We start from the raw sequence: 24,354 nt of genomic DNA, 5'->3' as shown, positions 1-24,354 counted from the left end.
TGCTTGACCCAAGGTAGGGCCTCTTCAACCTCTTTCTATTCACAGTCCCTTTTCACTTGAGAAATTTCTACATGACCTAAGGCATAAACTTAAAGTATAAAAATAAGATTTTTTTTACTGTTGATAAATCATAAATTATTAATTTGTGTGTGTGTGTGTGTGAGGGAGGGAGAGAGAGAGAGAGAGAGAGAGAGAGAGAGAGAGAGAGAGAGAGAAAGGAGAGGGGGGAGGGAGAAAGGGAGGGAGAGAGAGACAGAGAGAGAGGAGAGGGGGGAGGGAGGGAGGGAGGGAGAGAGAGAGAGAGAGAGAGAGAGAGAGAGAGAGAGAGAGAGAGAGAGAGAGAGAGAAAGATCTGGGAAGCACCACACAAACCACTCAGACACCAATCTCAGTCAAACAGGGCTGGTTTATTGAATGCACACCCCAGGACTAATCAATTAGGGAGACAGTCTATCAAGACTTAGGAGCTAAACTTCAACCCCAAGCCAGTATCCTATAGCGCTTTTAAACCTGAAATCCACAAACGTCTGTGTCAAGTTATTTCGCCAGTCAGAATTTAGGGATAAGGAACTTCCTTAGGTACAAGTCCTTGTGTTACACATCCTGTTCCCATTGGTTGGCTTATTCAGCTGTGGCAGGGTGATTTCACTTGCCTAGCACTCATGTCCCAACCTGCCAACCAGGATGGCAGTTACCCATGTACATGTCTCTTCCTGCCAAGTAGGATGTCAGTTCCCAGAGAGTTCTCCGGAGCTTAAAACTTTATTTGACTCCTACTCAAAATGGAAGTTTTACTCCAAATGGCTTCTTATATTGGGGCAGGTGTCTCTCTTATGTTGGGGTCCATCCCAGGGGCATCTTATAGAGGCAAAAACCAAAAAAGCTCATACATAGATGCAGGAAGTGCTGCCAGGTGGTTGGTTCAGATCCAAGCTTATTGTAGCTAACTATACAAGGCAGTTCTAACAGACTTTATTGTGACTGGTTTCAAAGCAGGGCTGGGTTTGGGGAGGTTCCAAGAACACCAAAGAATAGGATACAACAGAATATGCGATTAACTCAGGCATGACAAAGCTTCCTAGTAATGGCATAAGATGGCTGGCTGCAGGAATAAGACAAAATGGCTACAGTTAGGCTAGGGGAGCAGGCCTGAATGTATGCAGTATGTGCGCATGTGTCTAACAGCAGGTAAACAGAGGGGAGAGTGAGTCTGGGGTGAATAGTTGATACGGCAGGTAGAGCATATCACACACATTTTCAGAGATGATCAGCGTTTTGACTTCACAGTAGACAATACTGAAACATCTCTTTATTACTTTGTTACGCACAAGGGCAGAAGTACATAGAGATCATTTCAGAGACTTTGCAGAATTCCATTCCAATCCCAAGTTCATTGAACAATTTTTAAGTAAAGCTCATGCATCTCAAATAGCAATTTTTAAAGTCAAACATCATGACACACACAAAAAAAAAAAAAACCCTAGAGTTACATTATTTGATATGATAAAGAACATGGTAAGAAATCTGTTTCCTATGATCAAATCACCCTCTTTCTATAAGCAATTCAAGTGTGCTATAGGCTGCATCCTAGACCAAGGTATTTCATGTGTGATAAAAACTGTAGAGATCGTCTGTAAATGGGCTTTTGTTTCCTTGGGGAAGGGGAGCCATAGCCAAGCTGTGCAAATGCACTCGATAAATAAAGATGCCAGCAGCCAATAATTGGGGAGACATGGGCGGGGTTTGGATTTTCCAGGCTTGCGACCATGAGGGGCGAGGAGGAGGGAGGAAGAGTTGCCACAGGATAGAGAAGAATGCAGGAGGGAGAAGGAGAGCTTTCATGGGCTAAGGGCCAGGAGGATGTGGCCCCAAGGGCTGCAAAACTGGGTGAAGAGCAACCTAGCTGAAACAAACATAATAAATAGTAAGTGATAATTTGGGGTTATCGACAGGAAAGCAGATTTTAAAAACTTGGAGGTAAGGCAGTTGCCCAGCTATTGTGCTGTTTAAAGCATAATAAAATATAAAGACCAGCACACACACGTGTGTGTGTTTTATCCGGGAATACAAACGGTCAAAGGCAGAAAGGAACCCCGTGACAGGATTTTTATTTAATATTTTTACTACAGCTGGGATGAAAGGCATGCACCACCACAACCAGCTTTCAACTCCTAATTTTGAATGAGAGCAGCTGAGACCTAAAAGTGGAGGTGAAAGACCCATGCACATTTGACTGGCTAGTGTTAGACTTGCAATTGGAACTCCAAGTTTGGCTGTGTGAACCTTTTCCTTAACACGGTTTCTAACGAGGAACAGTTGCCAATAGCAAACATTCAAAACTGTTTATAGTGGTTTTTAAAAGGCGAAGACCTGACCTTCCTCCATTTAAATGTGTCCTACGTAGTTTTCCAACTAGCTGGAAATTCCTCTAAACTCTGGCTGGAAAGCAAAGCGACTTGGACAGAACCTTGTTGACACTGCTCTAAGCCAGATGTGGAAATCAGCATGACACAGGTGGGGCCACCAGAGGGAAACGCAAACTTGTCCAGAGTGCAGGGTCATGTTCTGCTGTGTGGCCTTATTCAGTTGGCTGAATGTAGGGAGACTGGCCTTCAGAGAAGAAGTGGAGGGGGCTTTGGCTTACATACTTGTTACCCACACTTGCTCACATGATTGGCATTTGGTCCTGAAAAAAGCTGCTTCTGTTACCTAACAAAGCCTGAAAAGGCCAGGTACCACCAGATTAACACTGGCAAATCCTTACAAGGCATACACTTTTGTAACAATAGAAGTGTCCATTCAGAAGATCCGAGTTACCATAGGACATACCATGACCAAGTTCTGAGCACGAAGGAGCTTTACCTGCCCCAGAGGGACAAATGTCAGGGAATGAGAGACAAAAACAGAAGACAAGGGGAAAGGGAAAATAAACAGGGGTGGGAGGAGATATTTATCCTGGAGGGAAACAGACTGCCTCTGGGTAGAGACAAGTGGCCCATGGAAAAATGGCAGTTTATAAAGGGAAAAGGGGAGACCTCATGTTAGAACGAGTTGGTTTGGTTTGATTGCACATGTTAATTAGGGCAGCCAAAAGGGAACTTTTGCTTGCTGGACTTCAATAATTTGATATCTCAACCTTGGTGATCAGCCACAGGGGGAGGAAGTAGCCAAATAAGAGGATAGACCTTGGTGACTAGCTCTAAGAAAGTAATCTGCGGTTTATTAAGGAGGAAGGAATAGGGAAAGGAAAAGGTTTGCCAGAGCCATGTTTGCCATGCTCCAGCCTACTGAGCCCTTCATATGCCAGAGGCCAGGTCACAAGGACTGTCAGCAAAGAAGCAAACACTGTCGTTTTGTGCAGTCAAGCAGGAATCCAGGGCTTGGAGGTGGGACAGACAGCATTAGTCAACAGAATGTATGGAGCTCTAACAAGATGGACCCTGAATGGAAGAAAGAAAGGCTTCCCCTTCAAGTCTGGAGAGGAGCTTCACTTAAAACGTGGATAAGGGCTGATGGCTCAGCAGGTCAGAGCACTGGCTGCTCTTCCAGAGGTCCTGAGTTTAATTCTCAGCAACCACATGGAGGCTCACAACCATCTGTAATGGGATCTGGTGCCCTCTTCTGGCACACAGGTGTAAATACAGACAGAGCACTCATACATACAATAAATAAATAAACCTTAAAACTGGGTCACCCCTAACCTACTCTGGAAGCTCCCCAGCTGTGTGTATATCCCAGGTACCTGCTGTTTCTCCTGGCTATGTGCTCATGGTTCCTCTCCCCTCATGGCGGCTTCCTCCTACTCTCTCATCCCTCCTCTTTCCCGGTCTCTTCCAACCAGGTCACTCCAAACCCACCTACCTCTAATCCTTCCAGTAATTGGCTGAAGCCAATTTTATTAACCAATAGTATTAAATCAAGGAACAAGGCTTGCACAACAAAAGCTTGTAAACATGAGAAGTTACTCATAGGGCTAAACCCCCCCCCCACACACATAGAATTTAGCATTACAATACATAGCAATAGACCAAGCTTCCGCAGATGTGAACAAGCGAGAGATGGGGGAGAGACAGATAGTGGGAGGGGTGGGGGACCCAACTAGAGGCAGACCTCAGAATATCTTTCCAGCAATCTTCTAAAGGAGTCTCACACCATTCCCTAGAATAAAGGGTAAGTCTGATTTTTATATCATTATAGAGGTGATGGGAAGTCTCATATCCCTGCTTAGTTCAGCATGGCCTACATGACAGGGAGCTGGGTAACAGGCTGCTTCATAACTCTGTTATGGAGAGAGGAAGAGGAAGAGGGAGAGGGAAGAAGAAAGGGAGAGGGAAGGGGAAGAGAGGGAGAGGGAAGGGAGAGAGAGAGAGAAAGAGAAAGAGACAGAGAGAGAGACAGAGAGAGAGAGAGAGAGAGAGAGAGAGAGAGAGAGAGAGAGCTGCAGAGAGGCATGGCCTGGTTCAGACTGTAGGATGGGACTTAAAAGGTTCTATGTTCTAACAGTGGCCAAAGTTTAAAATGATGAAAAATGTGGGCCAGTTCGTTTGTACACGTTCTCTAACTCCCCAGGGTAGCAGAATGAAGATCAGAGCGGCTTGGAGGATCTGCCGGAATAATAAATGCATGAAACCACGAATTTAACCAAGATAGATGACTTAACAGGTCTCAAACGGGCAAGGTCAAAGTCTTCAGTGGGATACTGAAAACTAATAAAGTCTTCGTGGCTTTATCTGAAGACGTTTATAGGCCAGTAATTTTTAAGTTCTTGCATGTTGGTACTTCTATCCTTTCCTTGCTAACAGTGAGTAAACAGAAAAGAGCATATAGAAAACTCACTTACTCAAAAGACATTAAAAAGGTGGTGTGTGCTTGCGTGAAGGCAGCTCTTTTTCTAGCACTGTGACTTAGGAAGTTGCTTAATTTCTTCTAGACCTCGCGTATCTGTCTGTAAGTCAAACAAACAAAACAAGGGCAAATTTGCAATCTTTACAGAGCAGATTACTGGACTTGTCTGGAAACTAGGCTGCACTGGAGCCACGCCCCCTCCGGTCTTCTCATCTCTGATTGGCCTTCCCGGAGGGGCGGAACCCCGGAGTGCAGAGTTTAGTCGCAGGGCAGGGAGGGACTCGGTAGTCAGCGCCATGGCTGCCCGCGCTCCTGCGCTGGCGCGCTCCCTGCTTACTGCCCTTCTGGCTCCTGCGCTGGTGGCACTACTGGTGTCGCCGGCCTGGGGTCGCGGAGGCTTGGACCACGGGGACTGGGACGTGGACAGGAGACTGCCTCCGCTGCCACCCCGCGAAGACGGGCCGCGTGTGGCCCGCTTCGTGACTCACGTCTCGGACTGGGGCTCGCTGGCCACTATCTCCACGAGAGAGGAGGTGCGCGGCAGGCCCTTCGCGGACATCATCTCAATTAGTGACGGTCCTCCGGGAGAAGGCACGGGCGAGCCCTACATGTACATGAGCCCGCTGCAGCAAGCAGTGCACGATCTGCAGGTGAGCGGGATCGCGGCGCGTTTCCCCAGTCCGAGCAGAGCAAGAAACCAACCTCTCCAGTTAGCTCTCCGGGGAGAGAGTAGTTTTAGAGATAGGGATTTTGAATCGACACTGGCTAGGCGGAGGATGTAGCATCCCAGATGTTGGGCAACTACCAGGAAGTTTCTTCTCTTACCCTGTTGTTACTGGTCTCAGCACTTGGGGCACTTGACACTTTTCAAGAAGTCAGGCGTCATCTTAAGGCGCTATCCCGGGATGAACTGAACTTGTTATTTGAAGGCATACAGATTGTTGGATAGTTTAGCATCTGGCTTATGTGACTTCAGAGATTCTCTTCCCTACCTCTGCAGAACTTTCCTATCAGCAGTGGAGACCCTAACATATCATTACGGTTGACTGCGTTCTTTGGGCTCCATAGGCATAGTGGCCCCAGTAGAGAGCTCTTTGAAGGGCTGGCTTCTCTCTTTGCCTACTGTCTGGGATCGGGCTAAGCTTATAATTCGGATGGAAACAGGCCGGGCGGGAAAGGCCACACAGGAGCCCAGAAGTGGAGCCTGACTCGGTGGAGGGTCTTGGTGGGAAAGCCTAGTGTAGCGGTAAAAGTGAGCCAACAGACGCTGATGTAACTCTTGTAGTAACTCCTAGAAATAGGCTTGCCTATTCCCATTTTACAGATGAAGACACGAGGACCCATGTTTTCTTCAGCCTACCCAGGGTTCTGTTTTGTTCTAAACAAATTTAAATTAGCTACCAACTTTTAGAACTTTTAGAACGGTAGGGGTTAAGGGAAATAGCCCAGTTGGTAAAATACTGGCCATGTAGGCAGGAGGACCTGCATTTTGTCCTCAGCACCCATGTAAAAAGAGAGGCTCGACGGCGTGCGCGCACGGAGGTCCTGCACTGGTCAGGCATCTCCGGGTCCTGCCAGCCAGGCGGAGTCAGTAAGCTTCAGACCGCAGGGAGAGAGCCTGTCTCAAAAAGCAAGTCGGATGGCTCCAGCTTCTGAGAGTGACATCCAAAATTGACCTCTGGCCACATCATATACTCATAAATACACATGCACCTGTGGTGCACGTGCACGCATTCACGTGCACGCGCATACACACAGGAGTACAAAGTCTATTCATTTACTATTTAAGTTTCTAACTCTTGAAAATGGCAGATGACCTAGCAGCACTGGAGTGGGGGTGGGGCTATATTTTTCCTGAGAGACAAAAGGAATAGAAGCGGCTGCCCCTTCCAGCCCAGATATATGGACCCCAATTCACCATTTTCTCTCGGCCCATTTCACTCCTCTAGGCGTCTGCTGTTCTCTCTGCCCCAGCAGAGGCAGTCAGCTGACCGGCATAGCATTTGCAGAGAAGTTTTTAAATGTACTACCAAGCTGCTTCGTTCTAAAACAATGCCCCTCCACCCTCAACCCCTCACTGGTCATTCTAATGGGAAGGGGACAGACTGAGCACCGGTACTGCCTGTGCTCTTGTTTCTGTCTGTGAGGTGTCTGAGGTGGTATCATCCACACTGCCGAAATGAGGAACACTGAGGTTTAGAGGTGGGGACTCACCTGTGACCAACTAGCTGAGGTAGGCCTCGGTGTAGAAAAGAGGCAGATGTGAGACGCCCACCCAGGCTCTCGGGTTTCTGGGATGATGTTATTGGGAAGGCGTGGGCATATCAAGAATGTCAAGATTGGTTTGGATGCTGACTCAGTCGGTTACTCAGCTGAAATTGGTTCCTGTTGTGCTTTTCCTCTTCCAACTACCAAGAGTCATTCTGGGCCGTCCTATCAGGTTAGAAGGAACAAGGCTGAGGCTGGAGACCACTTCCCCGTGCCTCCGCCATCTTCCTCACAGACAAGTGGATGCTCCTCTTGTCTAGATTTTCAGTGTGTGGTTATTTTGTATAGTAGATGTTTAGAGGAAGTCTTTGTTTCTGTTGGTTGATACTGTAGCACCAAGTTGTGCTGTAGAGCCAGCAAGTCAAGAGTACAAGTGGTAGCCTGCTTGCCTAGGATGCAGGAAGCCCTGAGGTGTATTCCAGTGCAGTGTAAACCAGGCTTGTTGATGCAAAACCTATATAGTCTCAGTTTGGGAGGTGGAACCAGGGGCATCAGCAGCTCAAGGTTAGTTTTCTCTGGTAGCTGGTGAGTTCACGGCCTGACTAGACTGTATGATGTCCTGTCTCAAACCAAACAAAACCCCTCTGTCCTTCTTGGTGCTTCTCGTGATATAACCAGGTTAATCCTGATTTCTTTTCCCCTTTGGCCTATTTAAAACAAGTCAATCTCTTACCCCTTTATTCTTCCGATACTTTGAATGTTATGAGCACACTCATGGTTCTGCCATTTAGGATTTACTTCCTCATTGGTGTTTCTGTTGGAGAATGATACACTCCAGAAGAGGGCATCGAATCCCATGACTCATGGCTGTGAGCCACCATGTGGTTGCTGGGAATTGAACTCAGGACCTCTAGAAGAGCAGTCACTGTTCTTAACCACTGAGCCATCTGTCCAGCCCTGAGTCTTGTATTTCTGATTGCCTTCATTAAATATCTGTCCGATGAAAGTCCCATTTCCCTCTTCCTGGAAACCAGCTCCCCCTGACCAGCAGCGTCCTGGATTGTGGAATTGTTTCCCCGGTAAGCACTTTGGAATTCTCATCACCTCTCCACACAGCTCAGTTTTTCCTTCTGTTTTCTTTGTTACCATGCCTGCTCCTTCCTCTTCATTCACCACATGCTTAGGCTAAATCCTCGCCATCTCATGCTAGAAAGTGTTCAAACAACCTTTAAATTGTCTGTCTGAACCACCCTGCCCACGAGGCTTACAATAACAGAAATTCAGGGCCCTCTACACACCTGATGAGCTTCAGACCCGGGGGACCAGTGCTGGGGAATTGGGTCATCAGGAAAAGAGCTTGACACGCAGGTATCAAGATTTCAGATTCCTAGCACCCACATGAAGTCAACTGGACTTCCTGTACTCCCACTGCTTGGCAGATGGAGACAGGGAATGTCCTGGTACAGGGTAATGAGTTCCCTGTTGAACAACAACAACAAACCTGCCTTAGTAAATAGAGATTGGTCAAGGAAGACATCCAGTGTTGACCTGACTTCCACATCTGTGTATCTGCCCACACACATGGGAACAAGCAAACACACACACTACACACACCACACACACCACACATACCCCACATACACACCATACACACACCACATACATACAACACACATACCACAAACCACACACATCACACACACACCATGCACATACCACACACACACACACACTACACACACCACACACACCACACACACACCACATACACACCATACACACACCACATACATACCACATACATACCACAAACCACACACATCACACACACACCATGCACATACCACATACACCACACACACACACACACACACACACACTGTAGGGGATTCTAGGAAGCACTGCTTAAGTATGACCTGCAAAACTCACAGTGGAGAAAGTTTCCCAAAGAGCTCTCCCTTGTTTCCCTTCTTGGGGGTGGGGGCCATTCTCTTCTTACCTAACAGCTTGAAGACAGCAAATAGCTAGGATTAGAGGCTTGCACAGAATGTCCAGCAAGATCGACTTTATTCTTAATTATGTGTATGTGTGGCTACCTCTGTGTATACAGTCATGTGAGGGTGGGTGCCCTCAAAGGCCAGATACTGGATCCTTTGGAGCTGAACTTACTTATAAATAAATGACTGAGCCACTGGACGTGGATTCTGGAAACGAAACTCGGGCTTCGGAAGAGCAGTATACGCTCATCCCTGCTGAGACCTTTTTTCTTTCCCCCTCTTTCCTGAGAGTCTGAGACTCAGTGGTTTTGATGGGCATTGTGAGATAGGTGAATGCAGTTGTGAGTTTGCAGTGTTCTGGAACAATGCTGGGTCCTGGAGAGAAACAGATTAGGAAACTTGTTGCCTTGCGTTTCTCGAATCTGAGGCAAAAATTCTCTTGTTACAGAAGGAACAAACAACTTGAGATCACATGACAGTTTCTGCAGTCAAGAGATAACCATGCAGCATGATTCAGCCACTTTCTTGTTTAGATTACGCAATTAGGCTGCCCCAGCACCTGTGTGATTTTATGCAGTTTTTTTTATTAGAGCTTAATCTTGTAGATATTTCAGTAAGTGTAGATATCACTAGCCCTGGTTTAGGGGATATTTTATTTATAATTCTGGTAAGTATGGAACTGATACGAATAGCTATGCTAAAACTTCCTCTATAGTTTGTTCATTTAAAACATGACACCTCTCCACACACACTTTGTGGGGACAAGACCGGTTTCCACCCATGGATCCCCCTCCCCCACTCCAGCGGCCCACGCCTCACTTCATGGAAGTGTACTTCAGCTCCAGGCCATAACGTTTGTGCTTCTCCAGAAACTGCATCTCACCTGGGAGGATTTTTATTTTTCTCTCTTCAGGAAAATCCAGAGGCCACGCTAACTATGTCTTTAGCACAGACCGTCTACTGTAGGAACCATGGGTTCGATCCACAGAGTCCCCTGTGTGTTCATATAATGATGTCAGGAACTGTGACCAAGGTAAGTCCATGAAGAGAGAGATGGGCTTAAATGGCCATGGTGGCATTAAAAGTGAAGGGAGGGATCTTTGGAGAATCAAATGCAATTGATTTGTGAATGGGCAGATGGTAAGATGATGTTCTAACACAGTCATTCCAAGAAGTAAAGGCCCTGACCAGCGTCTGTCATCTAAGTGTGTCCGGTAGGCTACTTATGGGGCAAAGGACCCATGTCCTGGAGCCAAATAAACTTCTGGAGGGCTCTAGTATAAAACAACTTGCTAAAAACAGCTACTCATCCAGAACCATTGCTTTGTAGTTTCATGTGGGCTCCTTGTCCCCATGTTCGATACCAAAGAGAGGAGTATCTGTTACGCACCGGAAGGGCACTTGGACAGTTTGGGATGAGTGCTGGAGAGAAGAGGTTAAATAAAATCATTGGTGCAGCCATACGGCATCGGCGGTGGCACACGTCTTTAGTCCCAGAACTAAGGAAGCAGAGGCAGGTGGATCTCTGAGTATGAGGCCAGCCTGGTCTATATAGCCTCATCTATATAGTGAGTTCCGGGACAGCCTACGTAGTGAGACCTCCCCCATTTCAAATAGCAAAACAAGGGTGCTGGAGAGATGGCTCAGAGGTTGAGAGCTCTGACGGCTCCTCCAGAGGTCCTGAGTTCAAATCCCAGCAACCACATGGTGGCTCACAGCCAACTGTAATGGGATCTGATGCCCTTTTCTGGTGTGTCTGAAGACAGTGATAGTGTGCTCACATATGTAAAATAAATGACTAAAAAACAAACAAAAAGCCCTACTGAACCAACTGTAGAAGGAAGAACTACTTGGTGCCTGTGTGCAGAGAGCAACTCTGCCAACCTTATTGCTGAGCCAGCAGTCTGCCTTCTGACCCCTGTAACTTCTCATCTGTGGGTGCATCTCAGGGGTGGGCAGTGTCCTTGACAGGCAGGAGAAGGCAGACGAGTGACAAATGCATTCCACTGTGTTACCCTTCTTGCACATGTGTTCAGTAGGATGGGTGTGAGGGGCCTTTCAGGCCCTCGTGACACCATATTGCTTCTGGGCCATGGGAAATGATAGCTTGGAATTACTGTTGAACAGCAAAGCTCTGTCCCCATCATGGTTTCTACTTCATTTGTATGTGTTATTACAAGTTTGAAGTTACAAATTTCTCCGATTTCTTCGAGTGTCTTTCTCATTTGCTCTTGACTCTTAAGATCAGAATTTGCAACTGAATAAGATGTCAGGCACCAATAAAAAATTTTTTTAAAGATATAAAGTAAGTAAAGGTGTCAGGCAGGGTTTGTAGCAGAGGAGATGAAAGTGTCCTTAGAACGGCCTGTTTATCTGTTTGTCCTTCAGGTGAATGAGTCCGAAGTGGACTATGCCCGGGACTCACTATTCCTTCGACACCCTGAGATGAAACACTGGCCCTCCGGCCATAAGTGGTTCTTTGCTAAATTAAAAATAAGCAATATCTGGGTCTTGGACTACTTTGGTGGAGCAAAAGTAGTGACACCTGAAGAATATTTTAACGTCACACTGCCGTAAGTAATTATACATTGCACACCACTGCCACACTGTAGCTCTTCCCAGCAGCGCCCCCAAGGCTGGTCCTGCTAGGATCTGCTCTCAAAATAACAAAACACTTGGGCTTACTTAGCACACACCTTTGATCCCAGCGCTTCAGGGTCAGGCGGGGAGAATCTTTGTGAGTTCAAGGCCAGCATGAATTCTACATAATGAGTTGCATAGTGAAGTCTTCTTTCAAACAAACCAGCCCTAACCCCAGCCCTCAGGAGGCAGAAGCAGGGTCTCTGAGTTGGAGGCCATTCTACAGAGGGATTTCCAGAGCAACCAGGGCTCCACAGAGAAACCCTGCATCGAATAAAGCTAACAAACAAAGAAACGCAACCAACCAATCAGAAACAACTCTTAAAATATATTTATAAAATAGTTTTCAATGTGTAATACAGAATGGGAAAGCTCACCTGTAACCCTAGATCTTGGGAGACAGAAGCAAAAGGATTACGACCAGCCTCAGCTTCGAGGTGAGGCTGAAAGTAGGCTCAAGTTACACGAAACAGTTTGAAACAAAACCAAGCCCAAACAAGGGAGCTCTGGTAACGAGCCTATAACTCCCAGAGCAGTGGAGCCCAGAGTCTGTATTTAATAACATTTTCTACAACCACAGTTGGAAGGAATCTGTGGCTAATGCCTACAGAGGTAATGGAGTTGATTCCAAAGGGGCCATGGAGAGAAAGAAGAGTACCTGAGGCTTAAGTTCAGCAATTGGGCCCTGGGGCTTGGGTTCGAATCTCAGAGTTGCAAAAACCAAGAATAATAAAATTACTAAGGGCTGGAGACAGAGCTCAGTCCAAGGCCCTGGGTTTGGTCCTCAGTGCATCTTGTCTGGAAGTAGAGAAGAAGCAGTATCTAAAGGTGGACTGAGACAGGGTGAGGTTAAGGGTCAGAGGACAGAAGGGGAGGGACTAGAGTGTTCCCTAAGTGACTCTGGGATTTGCAATATAGGGCATCTACAAGCCTGAGAGGTGCAATGGCGGCTGGAGTCTGTTGAGTGTGTTTTGCTGGTCGGTGCTATGCTAATTGCTTTCTGCAGTTCGCTTAAATTATCTCCACATCCCTATGACTCAAGCACTGATTCCCAAGGCCTGGCTGGGAAAGGAAAAGCTTGCATAATACCTTTCAGCCAGAAGGTGGCAGTGTTGGGATTCAAACTCTGGGCATGCTAGCCCCCAGCCCTCGACCTACTCCTAGAGGTGTGCTGGCCTGGAGCTGCCTTTTTGTTTGCCGGACCGCTGACCGCTCTGTGGATGGAAGAGGATACCAAGATAGAGTTATAAGTCATGACCGAATGGATATGGACGCAGTAAAGAAACCAAAAACAGCCGATCTGTGGGTGAAAAGGGAAAACTTTATTCCAATAACCAGCCAAGGCTGTCTTCGGGGAAGGCAAGGAGACAGGGAAAGATTTCCAGGATTAAATGGGAACAAGAGAAAGGGGGCTTGTGAGCTGGGTGAGGCTCGTGAGCCAGGAGGGGTTTATGAGCCCAGACTGAGAGAGCCCAAGGCTAGAATTGACTGGTCAATTTCATTTGCACCACAGCGTATGCTAATGGAAGAGACACTTGTTCCTTTCGCCCGAGATAAGGAGGAGACTCCCTTTTTAGCAAGCAGGAACTTCAAGTCTCAAGGGAATGGTGGGTTTTTTGTCTAAATGCCCTACCTTGGGAAAAGGTATATCTTTGGGGAACCAAGGAATCTTCAGTCCTGGAACCTTTATTAGTGTTTATGTATTCTTTTTTTCTATTCTATTAGAAAACAGCCCATATTAAACTATGTAAGACCTAACCAGCACTACCCCATTCCCTGCCATGGCTGTAAATTTTAACAGTACGCTCAGGGTTGTTGTTGGTACATCTGTATCCTGAGCAGGGTTGAGGGTGGTGCATAGCCCATAGCAGGTGTTTTGGGGTCACCTGATTGAAACAAAGACTTTGAAATTGTCTGAGTAAAGAATCCAGTTGTCTAGGCATTGATTTTGTTACTGTGTGTGTGTGTGTGTGTGTGTGTGTGTGTGAAGAGGCACAGGCTGCTGACCCTCCCTGGGGCTGGCAGAGCATCCTCCTTTATGGGATTTAAGAGGTAGCAATTGTGAGATTATTACCAGGCAGCGCATTACCGAGGAGAGTGACAGGAAGAATGATGGGCTGCTCTGTGAGGTTAGAGTTTACCTTCCCCGGACATCACAATCTCCGAAGTGCAGTTGTCTCTGTGTAAATAACACGCCCTGGGCAGTGCTTACTTTAATAACAAAATAAAATTATGTTTTCCCATAAGTCTTTGCTCTGAGCGTGTAAAACAGAGGTTCCCATTCTGTTATGCAGACAGGGTGAGCACTTTTCTGCAGCTCAAAGATAAGCCAGTGCCTTCGCTCTGGGGGTTGGGGGAGAGGATGGGAGGCCAAGGTAAGGCGTCCAGGGCAGTAGTAGGGAAGGAAGATGCTGTCCCCAGGTGCCTCTGGCCACTGATTGCCACTTCAGAGTATATGAGGTCTGAGGTCTGCACATTCTCAGGAATCGCCTTGTGGCATCCTGGGCTTCCTCCATGTTGGAAGGCTTGCCTACATCCACCTCAGAAGATATTGTTTCTCTAAATAGTGCCTTCTGCAGCTGATGGCTAGGCCACAGAAACGATCCTGAGAAAGCATCCACACAAGGAGGGCTGCTGTGAGACCTAACTATGTGGTTAGTCTCACTGGGTTGCTGGACCAAGCCTGTGTGCTCTTTTGCATGTGGAGGGAAGGTGTAAGCATCCTCATGGTGAGTTTGCCAATTTCCTGGAGGCAGCCATATCAGAACAGGTGTTACTTCCTATCACCATGGAGCCTGGACAGCAGCAGGTCTTGAGTCGAACACTTCAACCCTTACCTGGGTGTAGATGTCCCGGTTGGATGGTAATTCCAGCTGGGACAGGAAGACAGACAAGATCACCTCCAAAGCTAGGTGGGGTTGGCTAGTCACTCCTCCTGTGCTAACATTCAGGATCCTCTTTTGTTAAGTTTTTGCTCCACACTGGGGGTGGGGGGTCAGTCTTATGTATCCTAGAATTCTCTGTGCAACCAAGGATAATCTTGAGATAACCTTGAACTCCTGAAACTCCTTTTGTCCACCTTTGGAGTACTGGGATTACAGGTGTGAGCCACCTTGCTAAGTGGATCAAACTCGGAGTTTTGTGAGTACCAGGCGAGCATTCTCCCAGCTTTGGTTTTTTTTTTTTTTTTTTTTTAAACCCTTCAGAAATTCTTTTTAAATGAGAGCAACCATAGCAACGGATGTGTTAGCATCTCTGTGACATTTACTAAGAGGCCATAAGTGGAGAGGAGAGGAGCTTCTTGGCCCCTGTCTGTCACCAAAACTCAGAAGTCACTGAAATTAACTTAAAATATTAAACTTTTAGGTGTTGGCTTTCTGTAGTCTTTCTTGAGAAGGAAGGAACCTTTAAGACTGGCCAATCCAGCTAATGAGATAATGGTATTTCTTTCCCTCTCTTCCCCCAGGTGATGCAAATATGACGAACTGAATCACACCGTGGAGCGTCTTCAAAGGCTCACACACACTTGCAGGGCTTGACCTTGCCTGGGACTGGCCCTGGCTGCCGACTCGCTCTGCCACTTGTTTTGATTTTGTTTGCTTGTGTTTACAGAGTGTTGTCCGTTAGAAGATGTGCTTGTGGGATTTAAAAAAAAAAAAAAGTATTTTGAAGCCGTTTTCAAAAAAAAAAAAAAAAAAAGTGTCCTTCATTATAATCAAGGACGTTTTCTTTCAGCCATTCCCGATGGTTTTTCCTCAGTGGTGGCCACAGATAGGCAACATATACCAGCTATAGGTTACCCATTGGCACTGGAGGTACAGACGTATGGACGGGTGCTTTATGTCTGGCTGCTGTGCCTCAAAGGTGCTGTCCTCACCCAGCTGCCTCGGAGCCTGTGGGTCCCGGATACCGGGTGCCCATACGAATTCTCCAGTCGAGAGGACAGATCGACCACAGGTGGAGCTTCCCATTCAGGTTCACCTCTATGGCTGACCCAGCACAAGGCAAAACTGGGTCTCTGTAAAACTCCAAAAATGTATTATATTCTAAAGTCATAGTTACTTAGAACAAAATAAGTCAAAAAGATTTTCCTGCACCCATTTTCCATCTAAGTAGACTGTATATTCGTTGCCCATCCTTCAAAACATGCACACGTGAGCTGGGGTGCAGCTTTCTTGTTAATGAGCTTGTCTAGCACGGAGGAGACCATAGGTCTCTTCCCCAGCACTGAAACACCCAGCCAGCCAAAAGGAATGCTTTCATCTGCGTGAAGAAGGAATCTCAGAAAAATGCATATGTTGGTTTTTTCTTTTCTTTCTTTCTTCTTTTTTTTTTTTTTTTTTTTTTTTTTTTGTAAGACTTAACCCAGCACCAACCATAATCCAAGCCCACCTCAGGCATCCTGTATCTCGAAGCTCCTGGTGCTGCAGCCTGAGTCCTCTGTGGGATGCACCACAGTACCATAAAGACAGATTACAACAACAACAAAACATGTTTCTGGCCTAGAGGAATGGCTCAGCACTTAAGAGTCACTGCTGTAGCAGAGGACACAGGTTCAGTACCCGAGCTGGAGTCAGACAGGCACAAGTGCCCATGACAACAGCTCCAGGAATTCAAATGCCCCAGGCCTCCGAGGTCACCTGCCCTTGTGCATGTGCCCACACATAGACACACACCGACACATAATTAAAAACAATACATCTTTTTTCCTGGAAGAGGTGCTTAGTTTTATTACCTGTGTTGTGCTCTTGGATGACGTAAGATTCCTTTTAATGGAGTGTGGAGATCAAACCATTGACTTCTTAAACAGCAAAAACGTTAAATATGAGCTACCATGTTGGGAAAAGAGATGGTAAACCTAACAAATCCAGCGAGCAACCTTTCGGTAAAAACCCACTAAACAGTAAGAATCTTGTTATTCAGACCAGCAATTAAAAGCATTATTCTAACGAGGTGTATTGGACTGATTTCAGAGACAGATGCCAATGAGAGAGCTTCATTGTTCACTGCCCAATCAGTGTTCGTATTTAGTCACACTTTAAATCAGCCACTGATTGTACCAGAACTCGAGAAGAATCCTACTGTCCCGAGTGGCGGAGAGTTCCTCGTGTCCTACAATGCGGGCAATGTCTGGGTGCAGGCTTTGTCGCAGGCCCTTGGGTTCCAGCATGTGTTGTAGAACTGGCTTGATGGTACCTCTAGTTTTCTCTCTTTTCCCGTTTAACTGTGAGTTCTGTCTTAAGCACTTGGCACCATGATAAACTATCTACATTCAGATCAAATCCAATTATCCTACAGGGCGAAGCAACCATAACTTCACAGTCGGCTTCGCACATAGACTACGGTTAAAGCAGAACCAGTGGTTTGGTTTTATTTTGTTTCCTCTATTTCTTAGTGTTTATAGATGGTAGCCTAAGGTGTCTTCAAACCTGTGATTCTCCTGACTCTGCTTCCTATGTAGTGGAATGACCAACACGCCATCATGCCCAGCACAGTGTCACTTTCTCACATAGGCCTGTGTCCAATGTGACTATGATGGTGACATTAATGTGAGATGAAGGTCTAGTCTCACAGCCGCTGGTGGGTTCAAGGCCGTTGCTTCCTTCACACCATGGCCTTTATTTCAGACCCTGGGTCTCACACCTCACCTGCTGCAGAGACTGAGCCCGGGTCTTAGCTGGGATGAGTTGGTTGCATTTGGCAGATGTTTCCCTGTCCAAACCATGACCAACATTCAGGTTAATTTGTCTTCTAGTCCAGTCAAAGCCCTTGAGATTACATCCGGATGGGGATCTGTTATGAACTGAGGCATGGTTAAATGAAACAGGAATGTTCTGACTAGAGCTTGCCAGGATCATGTGTCTTTCTTTCTTAGTAGTATTCAGAGAAGCAAGAAGTAATTGAGGACTACTTCCCTATAATGGCACATTCTGGAGCTGTTTTAGCGCTGAGAAAATAATACTCCGTGGGAATTTATTGGCCTGTATTTTTGTGGAGTTTTCCAAACTGCTCAAAAACAGATGGCCTGTGTTTTCATCTGGGAAGACAAATGATGAGTTTAGGAGAGGATCAGAGCAGTCGTTTTCTTAGCTTCTTTCCCTTTGTGTTATAGGGTACATGCGTGGCTCTTCCCAATCTTTGATGGCTTGCTTAAATGACTGAGCAGGTACCTGTGTCTTCCACTTGATCTTGAATTCCTTATGTTCCTAGAGGTTGTTTCCAAGGATAATTTAGTAAAAGGCAAAGGATCTATATGACCTGAAAAGAAGCCACAGTAGTCAAGGGTACAGAATAGCTGCCAAATCTTCCCCAAAGCCAGGTTACAAAATAACCATCTGCTTGGGAGTAGGGCTGGAGAGGGTGCCATTGTGCTGGGACTCTTGCTATCAAATCAAATCCATTTAAACAAAGCAGAGGAGTTTGCTGTTCCCAAGATAAAATAGTCCTTCAGAGTGCCTCTCAGCCCTTGTCGCTACTGTCTCCAACCAGGAGAAAAGGAGTGACGACACAGCGTTCTTCTCAAAGCAGTTTACTCAGGAACCTTACAGCATGCAAGTTAAGATCTTTTGTCTCCCCTTCTCTCTCCTTTTTTCTCTCTCTCTTCCTCCGCCCCCAAGAGCAGTCCCTTTTATCCTCTCTCAACTCTACCTCCTCAGTCTATGTGCATGGCTGCAGTTCATAGGTCCACGTCACCTGGCCTGATCTTGCATCATGGGTGCACCTGCGCAGCTCGCACGGTGGGCGTGGCTAATCTCTGGGGCAGGAGGAAGTCAGGTGCTAATCGCAAGACTTGGCCAGAGTCCCAGGCGCCATCTTGGGACTGCCGCCACACCCGCTCTCCACAAGCCCTGCTTTCCTCTTTAGTTTTAACAGCAGCCATCAATTCTAACAAAGATGTTGTTAGTAGTCAGGTGCTACTCACTCCTGAATAAGAGGTGGGTCTGGAAGTGGGGTGCTTTCAATGACTGAGCCCATGTCCTTTCCAGAGGATGGAGTGCAGCGCACTGCCCTGGGAACCTCCGGGACTTGGAGAGTTTTGAAGGGTACTCCTGAGAGGGGTCACAGTAACTGACGAGTCAGACTGAGCAGGCTGATGGGGTCACACTCTAGTTTCCTTGTTTTCTCCCTACTTTCTAAACGTTTAGGTGACAGAACTTCCAAGAATGTCGCATATTGTTCTGAGGGACTGATATCAGCTAACAGCTCCAAAATATCACAATGCTTATTCTGTGCCGTCGTAGGGAAAAGCACTACTGTGTTATTTTGGTTGGGGAGCTTGCGTTCTAACATAGAAAATGGTTGTTTGGGCCGATGAGATGACCTGAATGATTAAATGTTCTTGTTGCCAAGCTTGAAGACTTGAATTTAGTCCTGGGGTTCCATACAATGGTATGGAATTGTCCGGTGCCTACCATGCACCATGGTATCCATATACCGCCCCCACATACAATACACACATTAAATAAATGCATTGGAAGTTTTTAAGGTGCTTTGCTAGCTGTTTTTCTTCTTTGTGAATTGTCGGCTTATGCTCAATGTCCAATGGTCCTGGGAATCACTTAATTTCCCTCCTGGCGGGTCCTGGGGCCTCGTTCATCTATACATTCTGTCTACCACCCAGCCCTTGGAGATAACTTAAAAATTTATGTTAGTGAATGTTATGTATTGATTTCAGTAAATAATTTTTGTTGTCCACACAACACTTGGTAAGTCCTTTTCCCTTTAAATTGTTTTAAAATCACTAGATTATTTTTCCACATAGGAAATTTGCATAATTGAATTTTTTCCTCTCAACATATTTATTTTTCTTTAAATTTAGTTCTGTGCCTTTGAGAACTTTGGTAAATGCCAGTTTGTGCTTTCTTCCATTTTTCTGGTTTTTTTCTACCCAAAATTCTTCATTCTGCCTAGAATGTGTTTGTGTAGAATGTTCATCCCTTTCTGGATGACAATCCCAACTCATTCTTAGCTCTTTTAATTGACGGGTGAGCCCAAATCTACACACCGGTCTCTCAACAGCAGGGACAGACATTTAAGTTAGCTCCCCACTGAACTTGCTGGCAATCTATGGACAGTCTGGTCTAGAGATACTATGGTTTGCAGCTTGGGCCCTCAGTGCTAATACTGACCAAAATCTGCTAAGATTCGCATAGACTCAGTATCTGAAGGGTGCTTAATAAATATGCATTCACATTCCTTAGCTAGAGTCTCCAGTCCGTCCACAAAAATCAACAACAACAACAAAAACCTTAGTTGGCTTTCTCAGTATCTATCCTATGTGTGTGTGCTGGTATACACAGCCACAGAGATACATATCACACAGATCTCCTCCCTCTCCCTCCCCCAGTCTCTCTCTCTCTCTCTCTCTCTCTCTCTCTCTCTCTCTCTCTCTCTCTCTCTCTCACACACACACACACACACACACACACACAATGTAATTTTTAAAAAATAAATATTTGATGGATGATTGCAGAGCAGTTGACCGAATCAGTTTCTTCTGAGAGAGCGGCATCTGACGTGTTACATATGTGTGCTGAGGACCAGTCAGCACACACTCCTTACTTGCTCACCAAGGGTCACCAGTTAATAGTCTACATCCCCTGGATTCATCTTTGCCTGATTTTACTCAAGCTGCCATAACAAATGCTGTAGACTGGCGGTTAATTCCCAGAAAGATATTTCTCACCATGATAAAAACTGGAAGTCCTGTCCAAAGCCACACAGGCACTCTGGTCTGACAGGGTCAGCACTGGATGGTCCTTTCCAATGCTGCGTGCTTTTGAACCTGTGCAAAGAATCCCAGAGAAGGCAAATAAGACAGGGGAACCTTGAGCCGTGGGGAGGAAGGGCCCTGCCTGGGCTCCTGGTTATTATTAGCAGGCCATAGCTCACCTAAGGTTGGGAACATAACCTAGCATGCAGGAACCCCCAGTATTGACCCAGTCTGTGAAGACTACGTGTTGCCTTGAATATGTCTCTTTATCTCTTTGAGCTGTTTGGTACATCTGTAAAGGCAAATACTTCACAGGACAAAAAAAAAAAATTAGCAAAAATATTCTCAAATCATTTCACACCCTGCCTGCTGCTGGCCGCCACTGTTCTTAGGGATAATGGAGAGGAAAGCGTCAATCACTGGGAGCCCAGACAGCATCCTCTCTGTGAGCCTTCAGAATGCAGCCTTGCAGAAGGAGAATTAATCTTACAGTCTGCTCTGGCTCTGCCACGGTTTCAAATGCTGGCTTCAGCCTCAGCTAGGTAGCTCATATCGAACAAGCGCCCTCTCTGAGGGAGCCACAGAGTTTTCAGCCACAAAATGGAAGAAAATATAATCAATCCCTCACACTGAAGGCTGAGGCAGAAGAATCCTGGGTTCAGGGTCAGCCTGGTCTGTGAGAACCTTTCTTAAAACAATCTTTTTAAAGCTAATACATGAAGAGCCCATAGGAGGCTGCCTTCTGGAGCAAACACTCAGTAGATACTAGATAGGCCTGTCCTGTTTCTTCACATATCAGTGGGTAATGTTAAGTTCTCTCGAAAGCAATAGCAGCAGATGTCAGTGCAATTAGTTTTACGAAGTGTAACCATGTGCCGCACTCTTTTTCTGAGTCTAGCTACAAGCCCAAGAAGTGGATGAGACATGCCTGATTTTTCTTTTACTTTTTTTTTCCTTTTTCTTTTTTTAACTTCATGGAAGAGGTCAGATACCCAGAGTTGGTTTGAGGTTGTACACGCATTTCATCAGAACCTATAGTTTTCATTCAAGAACACAACACTAGAGGTCCCTGTGGGTCCTTTAAAGAAATACTTTGCCTCATGACTTGTTTTTAAAGGTGTGTAGTATGGAAGGGGGGATAAAAACGGCAAAGGCCATGTGTTTGTAAAAGCTAGGTTTTCATTTCCCAAGTAGTCCTTTGACATCTTTGGAGGTGCGGGTTGGGGGGTAGGCCCTCTGAGCTCTGAAGCCAGACCGTGTGTTCAAATCTCAGCACAGCAGCTTAGCCTGTGATCACCAGGACTAAGTCCAGGACTGGGCTCGATAGTGACTTTTGTTTAGTGATCAATCAGGATGTAAATGAGCAGAAGTCCTTACAAAGAATGTAAGACCAGTGCAGAATCATGGAACCCCACATCTAGGAAATGATGGTGGCTGTGGGAAGGTCCCAACTGTCGTGTATGCATTGGTGACACGCTCCCTCACTCTGAGAGCTGTGGAAAAGGAACTGACAGGAGACCAGGTCTGGGATTCTGAGGTCTGATCAAGAAACTAGACCACCAGCCTCAGAGCGTCGGGAGGGGAAATAGGGGCGGGGGGGGGGGGCACAAAACAAAACTTGGGATCTGCAGTTGACACGATTGCCACTAGAGGGCGCGATGAAGCCGCGCGCAGGTGCTAACTGGGGCGGCCCTTAGACCCTCTCCCCAGGATGAGACAAGTTAGTCCCTTTGCTGGCAGACCCTATGCTCCGCAGAAGCAAGGCTGGCTCAGCAAGGACTTCTAGCAGCCTCCTCACACCGGACGGGGTAAGGCGATCTAGTCTCCCTTTTGGTGATAAAAAAAAAAAAAAAGTTACCCACACGAAGTCAAAAAATCTCCAGCATCATGGGACTGGGCAGAACCTTCAGGCCCTGAGGTTGATTCTCCACTCTTGAACCACCAAACACCTGCTTAGCGTCTGGGACAGTGCAGGTACAGCGCCACCCTTTGCCTCAGCTCAAGCAAGGTGCTAGCCAGCTGATGGCGCTGAACCGATGATACTCAGATAAAGGGTCTGACCGAAACCAGTTTGTGGAGACCAGAGAATTCAGCCCCTTTAAGAATGATTTTCTCGTTTTGTTTTGTTCAAAGTCACACAGTATGTGAAGAATGAACTTGGGACCAGATCCCAGGGCGGTGTATCCCTTATAGGTCTGTGGCACCAGCTGAGGGGAAGACTTTCTGGAAGAATCAGAACTGAGCATGAAAACAAACCCCGGCCAGAGGTGAGGAGCTGAAGATATCCACTCCCCACAAGACATCCTAACTGGTTCCTCAGGAGCCCTGGGATCTCAGGGTTGGATTTTCCTCATCTCAGTGACTTCGCTTAGGTGCCTCGGAGCTTCTGAGGCGAACTCATCACTGAAGCCTGCGCTATCTGTTCATAAGGAATACAAGGCAGGCACGTTGAGTCAAAGCTCAAAATTATAAAGAATCTCACAGGTCCCTGCTCTGGTGTGGTCTATGCTCCCTTAGGAGTTGTCTGCAACCTGCTTTTCTTTTCAGTCTCTTCCTCATCACAGAGACCCTGCATGGTACTTCCTCAGCTCCCATAATTTCTGGAAGATTCTTGCCAGAGCTTCTTCGGCTAAACATTTAACAACCCCCTGGCATCCCTGTCCCAGATAGTGATGACAGTTACGACCTCACCTGAAGTTTGTGATGGGAGCCAACTTTTCCCAGCATCCTCAGCATATAGACTTAGGATGCAGAAAAACTACTAGGAAGCCTGCTCTAACCCATTCTTCAGTACCTAACTGCTCGGATAAAATAGATAAAAGCTATGCGGTAAGCTGGACGTGGCTAGTGAATTCCGGACAAAGAGGTTCCGAAGCTTCTGAACTTGTCCAGACAAAGCCAGTTAGTAAGTGCTTTCACTTTAAAGCCTGCCCCTCCACAGCACATGTCCTTCCACCACCACGATGCGCCACCATCCAGAACATGTGACTTCCCGTCTTGAGTTGGCCATTTGCCAGCTCTGGGGCAGTAGGTAAAATTCCAATTTCCTTAACTATAAAGTGGAAAGTGCACATCAGTAATGGCTGTCTTCCTGGGCCATCTAAAAAGATCACGATGACTACAAGCAAAAATGACATTCACATGGAAGGCACCCCTCCAGCAGGGCAGGCTTATTTCCAGTGGAAACTGTTGGGCCGTCAAGGACAATATTTAATACGCAATCAATCAATCGCTCAACTTATGTCCTGATAGTTCCTGTGAGATATTATCCACACCCCAGCTTATTTGTGCTGTTTTTCAAAGATTATTAAAGACACTTTGGCTTTATTCCTTTGTGCAATGTGTTATAGTTATTTATTTATTACATTTATTGGTGTGTTTGGACCTTGGGCGTGCTTTTCCTCTACTGGATCTCACAGAATTAAAAAAAAAAAAAAGTGTTTTAATTCTTAAAGAACAATTGGTCTTTTGAGAGAAGGGTCAACTACAATAGGCCACCCAGTAAAATGGACGCAGGTCAATCACATCAGCAGTGGTCACATGCTTTCAGGGTCTGTGACGTTTCAAGTGCAAAGTGCAGACTCAAAGCCAACTTTGTTCAGGAAAGTTATTGGGCCATAACATGGAAAAATTCGTGAAGCAGACCAGTGAGTATTCCCACTAGTCTTTTACTCTGCCGACCTCTGTGTCTGCTTCATCCTAGGGCAGGAGGGGCGAAAGCCCCTCCCTTGCTGTGTCTGATGCTCACAAGGGGAGAAGCTCTTTTCTAAAGAGGCACTTCTCTGGGAGACATGTTAGGGTAGCTTCCCAGATGTCCACACTGTGGTGTGTACACCAGTGTAGCTTTCTTGGTGACAGAAGACCTGTGCCTGGAAGGGCCAGCACTGCTGTGCTTCTCTTGGGGTCTACGGTAAAAGGAGAGATTACCTCAAGCGAGTCTGACTTACTCTC

General features: G+C 46.4%; 1 protein-coding gene across 1 annotated transcript; it reads left to right on the top strand.

Annotated features, from left to right (window-relative positions):
* The first annotated feature begins 5,123 nt into the window (after nt 1-5,123).
* On the top strand, nt 5,124-16,972 carry CREG1 (cellular repressor of E1A stimulated genes 1). Its single transcript, XM_080921139.1, has 4 exons — nt 5,124-5,495; nt 9,964-10,083; nt 11,439-11,623; nt 15,157-16,972. The coding sequence occupies exons 1-4, from the start codon at nt 5,142-5,144 to the stop codon at nt 15,158-15,160; spliced, it is 663 nt and encodes a 220-aa protein (XP_080777265.1). The 5' UTR covers nt 5,124-5,141; the 3' UTR covers nt 15,161-16,972.
* The last annotated feature ends 7,382 nt before the right edge of the window (nt 16,973-24,354 follow it).

The sequence above is a fragment of the Micromys minutus genome (assembly GCF_963924665.1).
Source record: "Micromys minutus genome assembly, chromosome: 1".
Taxonomy (NCBI): Eukaryota; Metazoa; Chordata; class Mammalia; order Rodentia; family Muridae; genus Micromys; species Micromys minutus.
Note: the sequence above shows the minus strand (reverse complement) of the source record. Positions and strands in the feature narration are given on the sequence as shown.

What these genes read in the sequence shown, in the direction of transcription:
- CREG1 (XM_080921139.1), top strand. Translation starts at nt 5,142, where the DNA reads ATGGCTGCCCGCGCTCCTGCGCTGGCGCGCTCCCTGCTTACTGCCCTT. An exon ending in AAGCAGTGCACGATCTGCAG is followed by an intron (nt 5,496 to 9,963) that starts GTGAGCGGGATC and finishes TTCTCTCTTCAG; the next exon opens with GAAAATCCAGAGGCCACGCT. An exon ending in TGTCAGGAACTGTGACCAAG is followed by an intron (nt 10,084 to 11,438) that starts GTAAGTCCATGA and finishes TTTGTCCTTCAG; the next exon opens with GTGAATGAGTCCGAAGTGGA.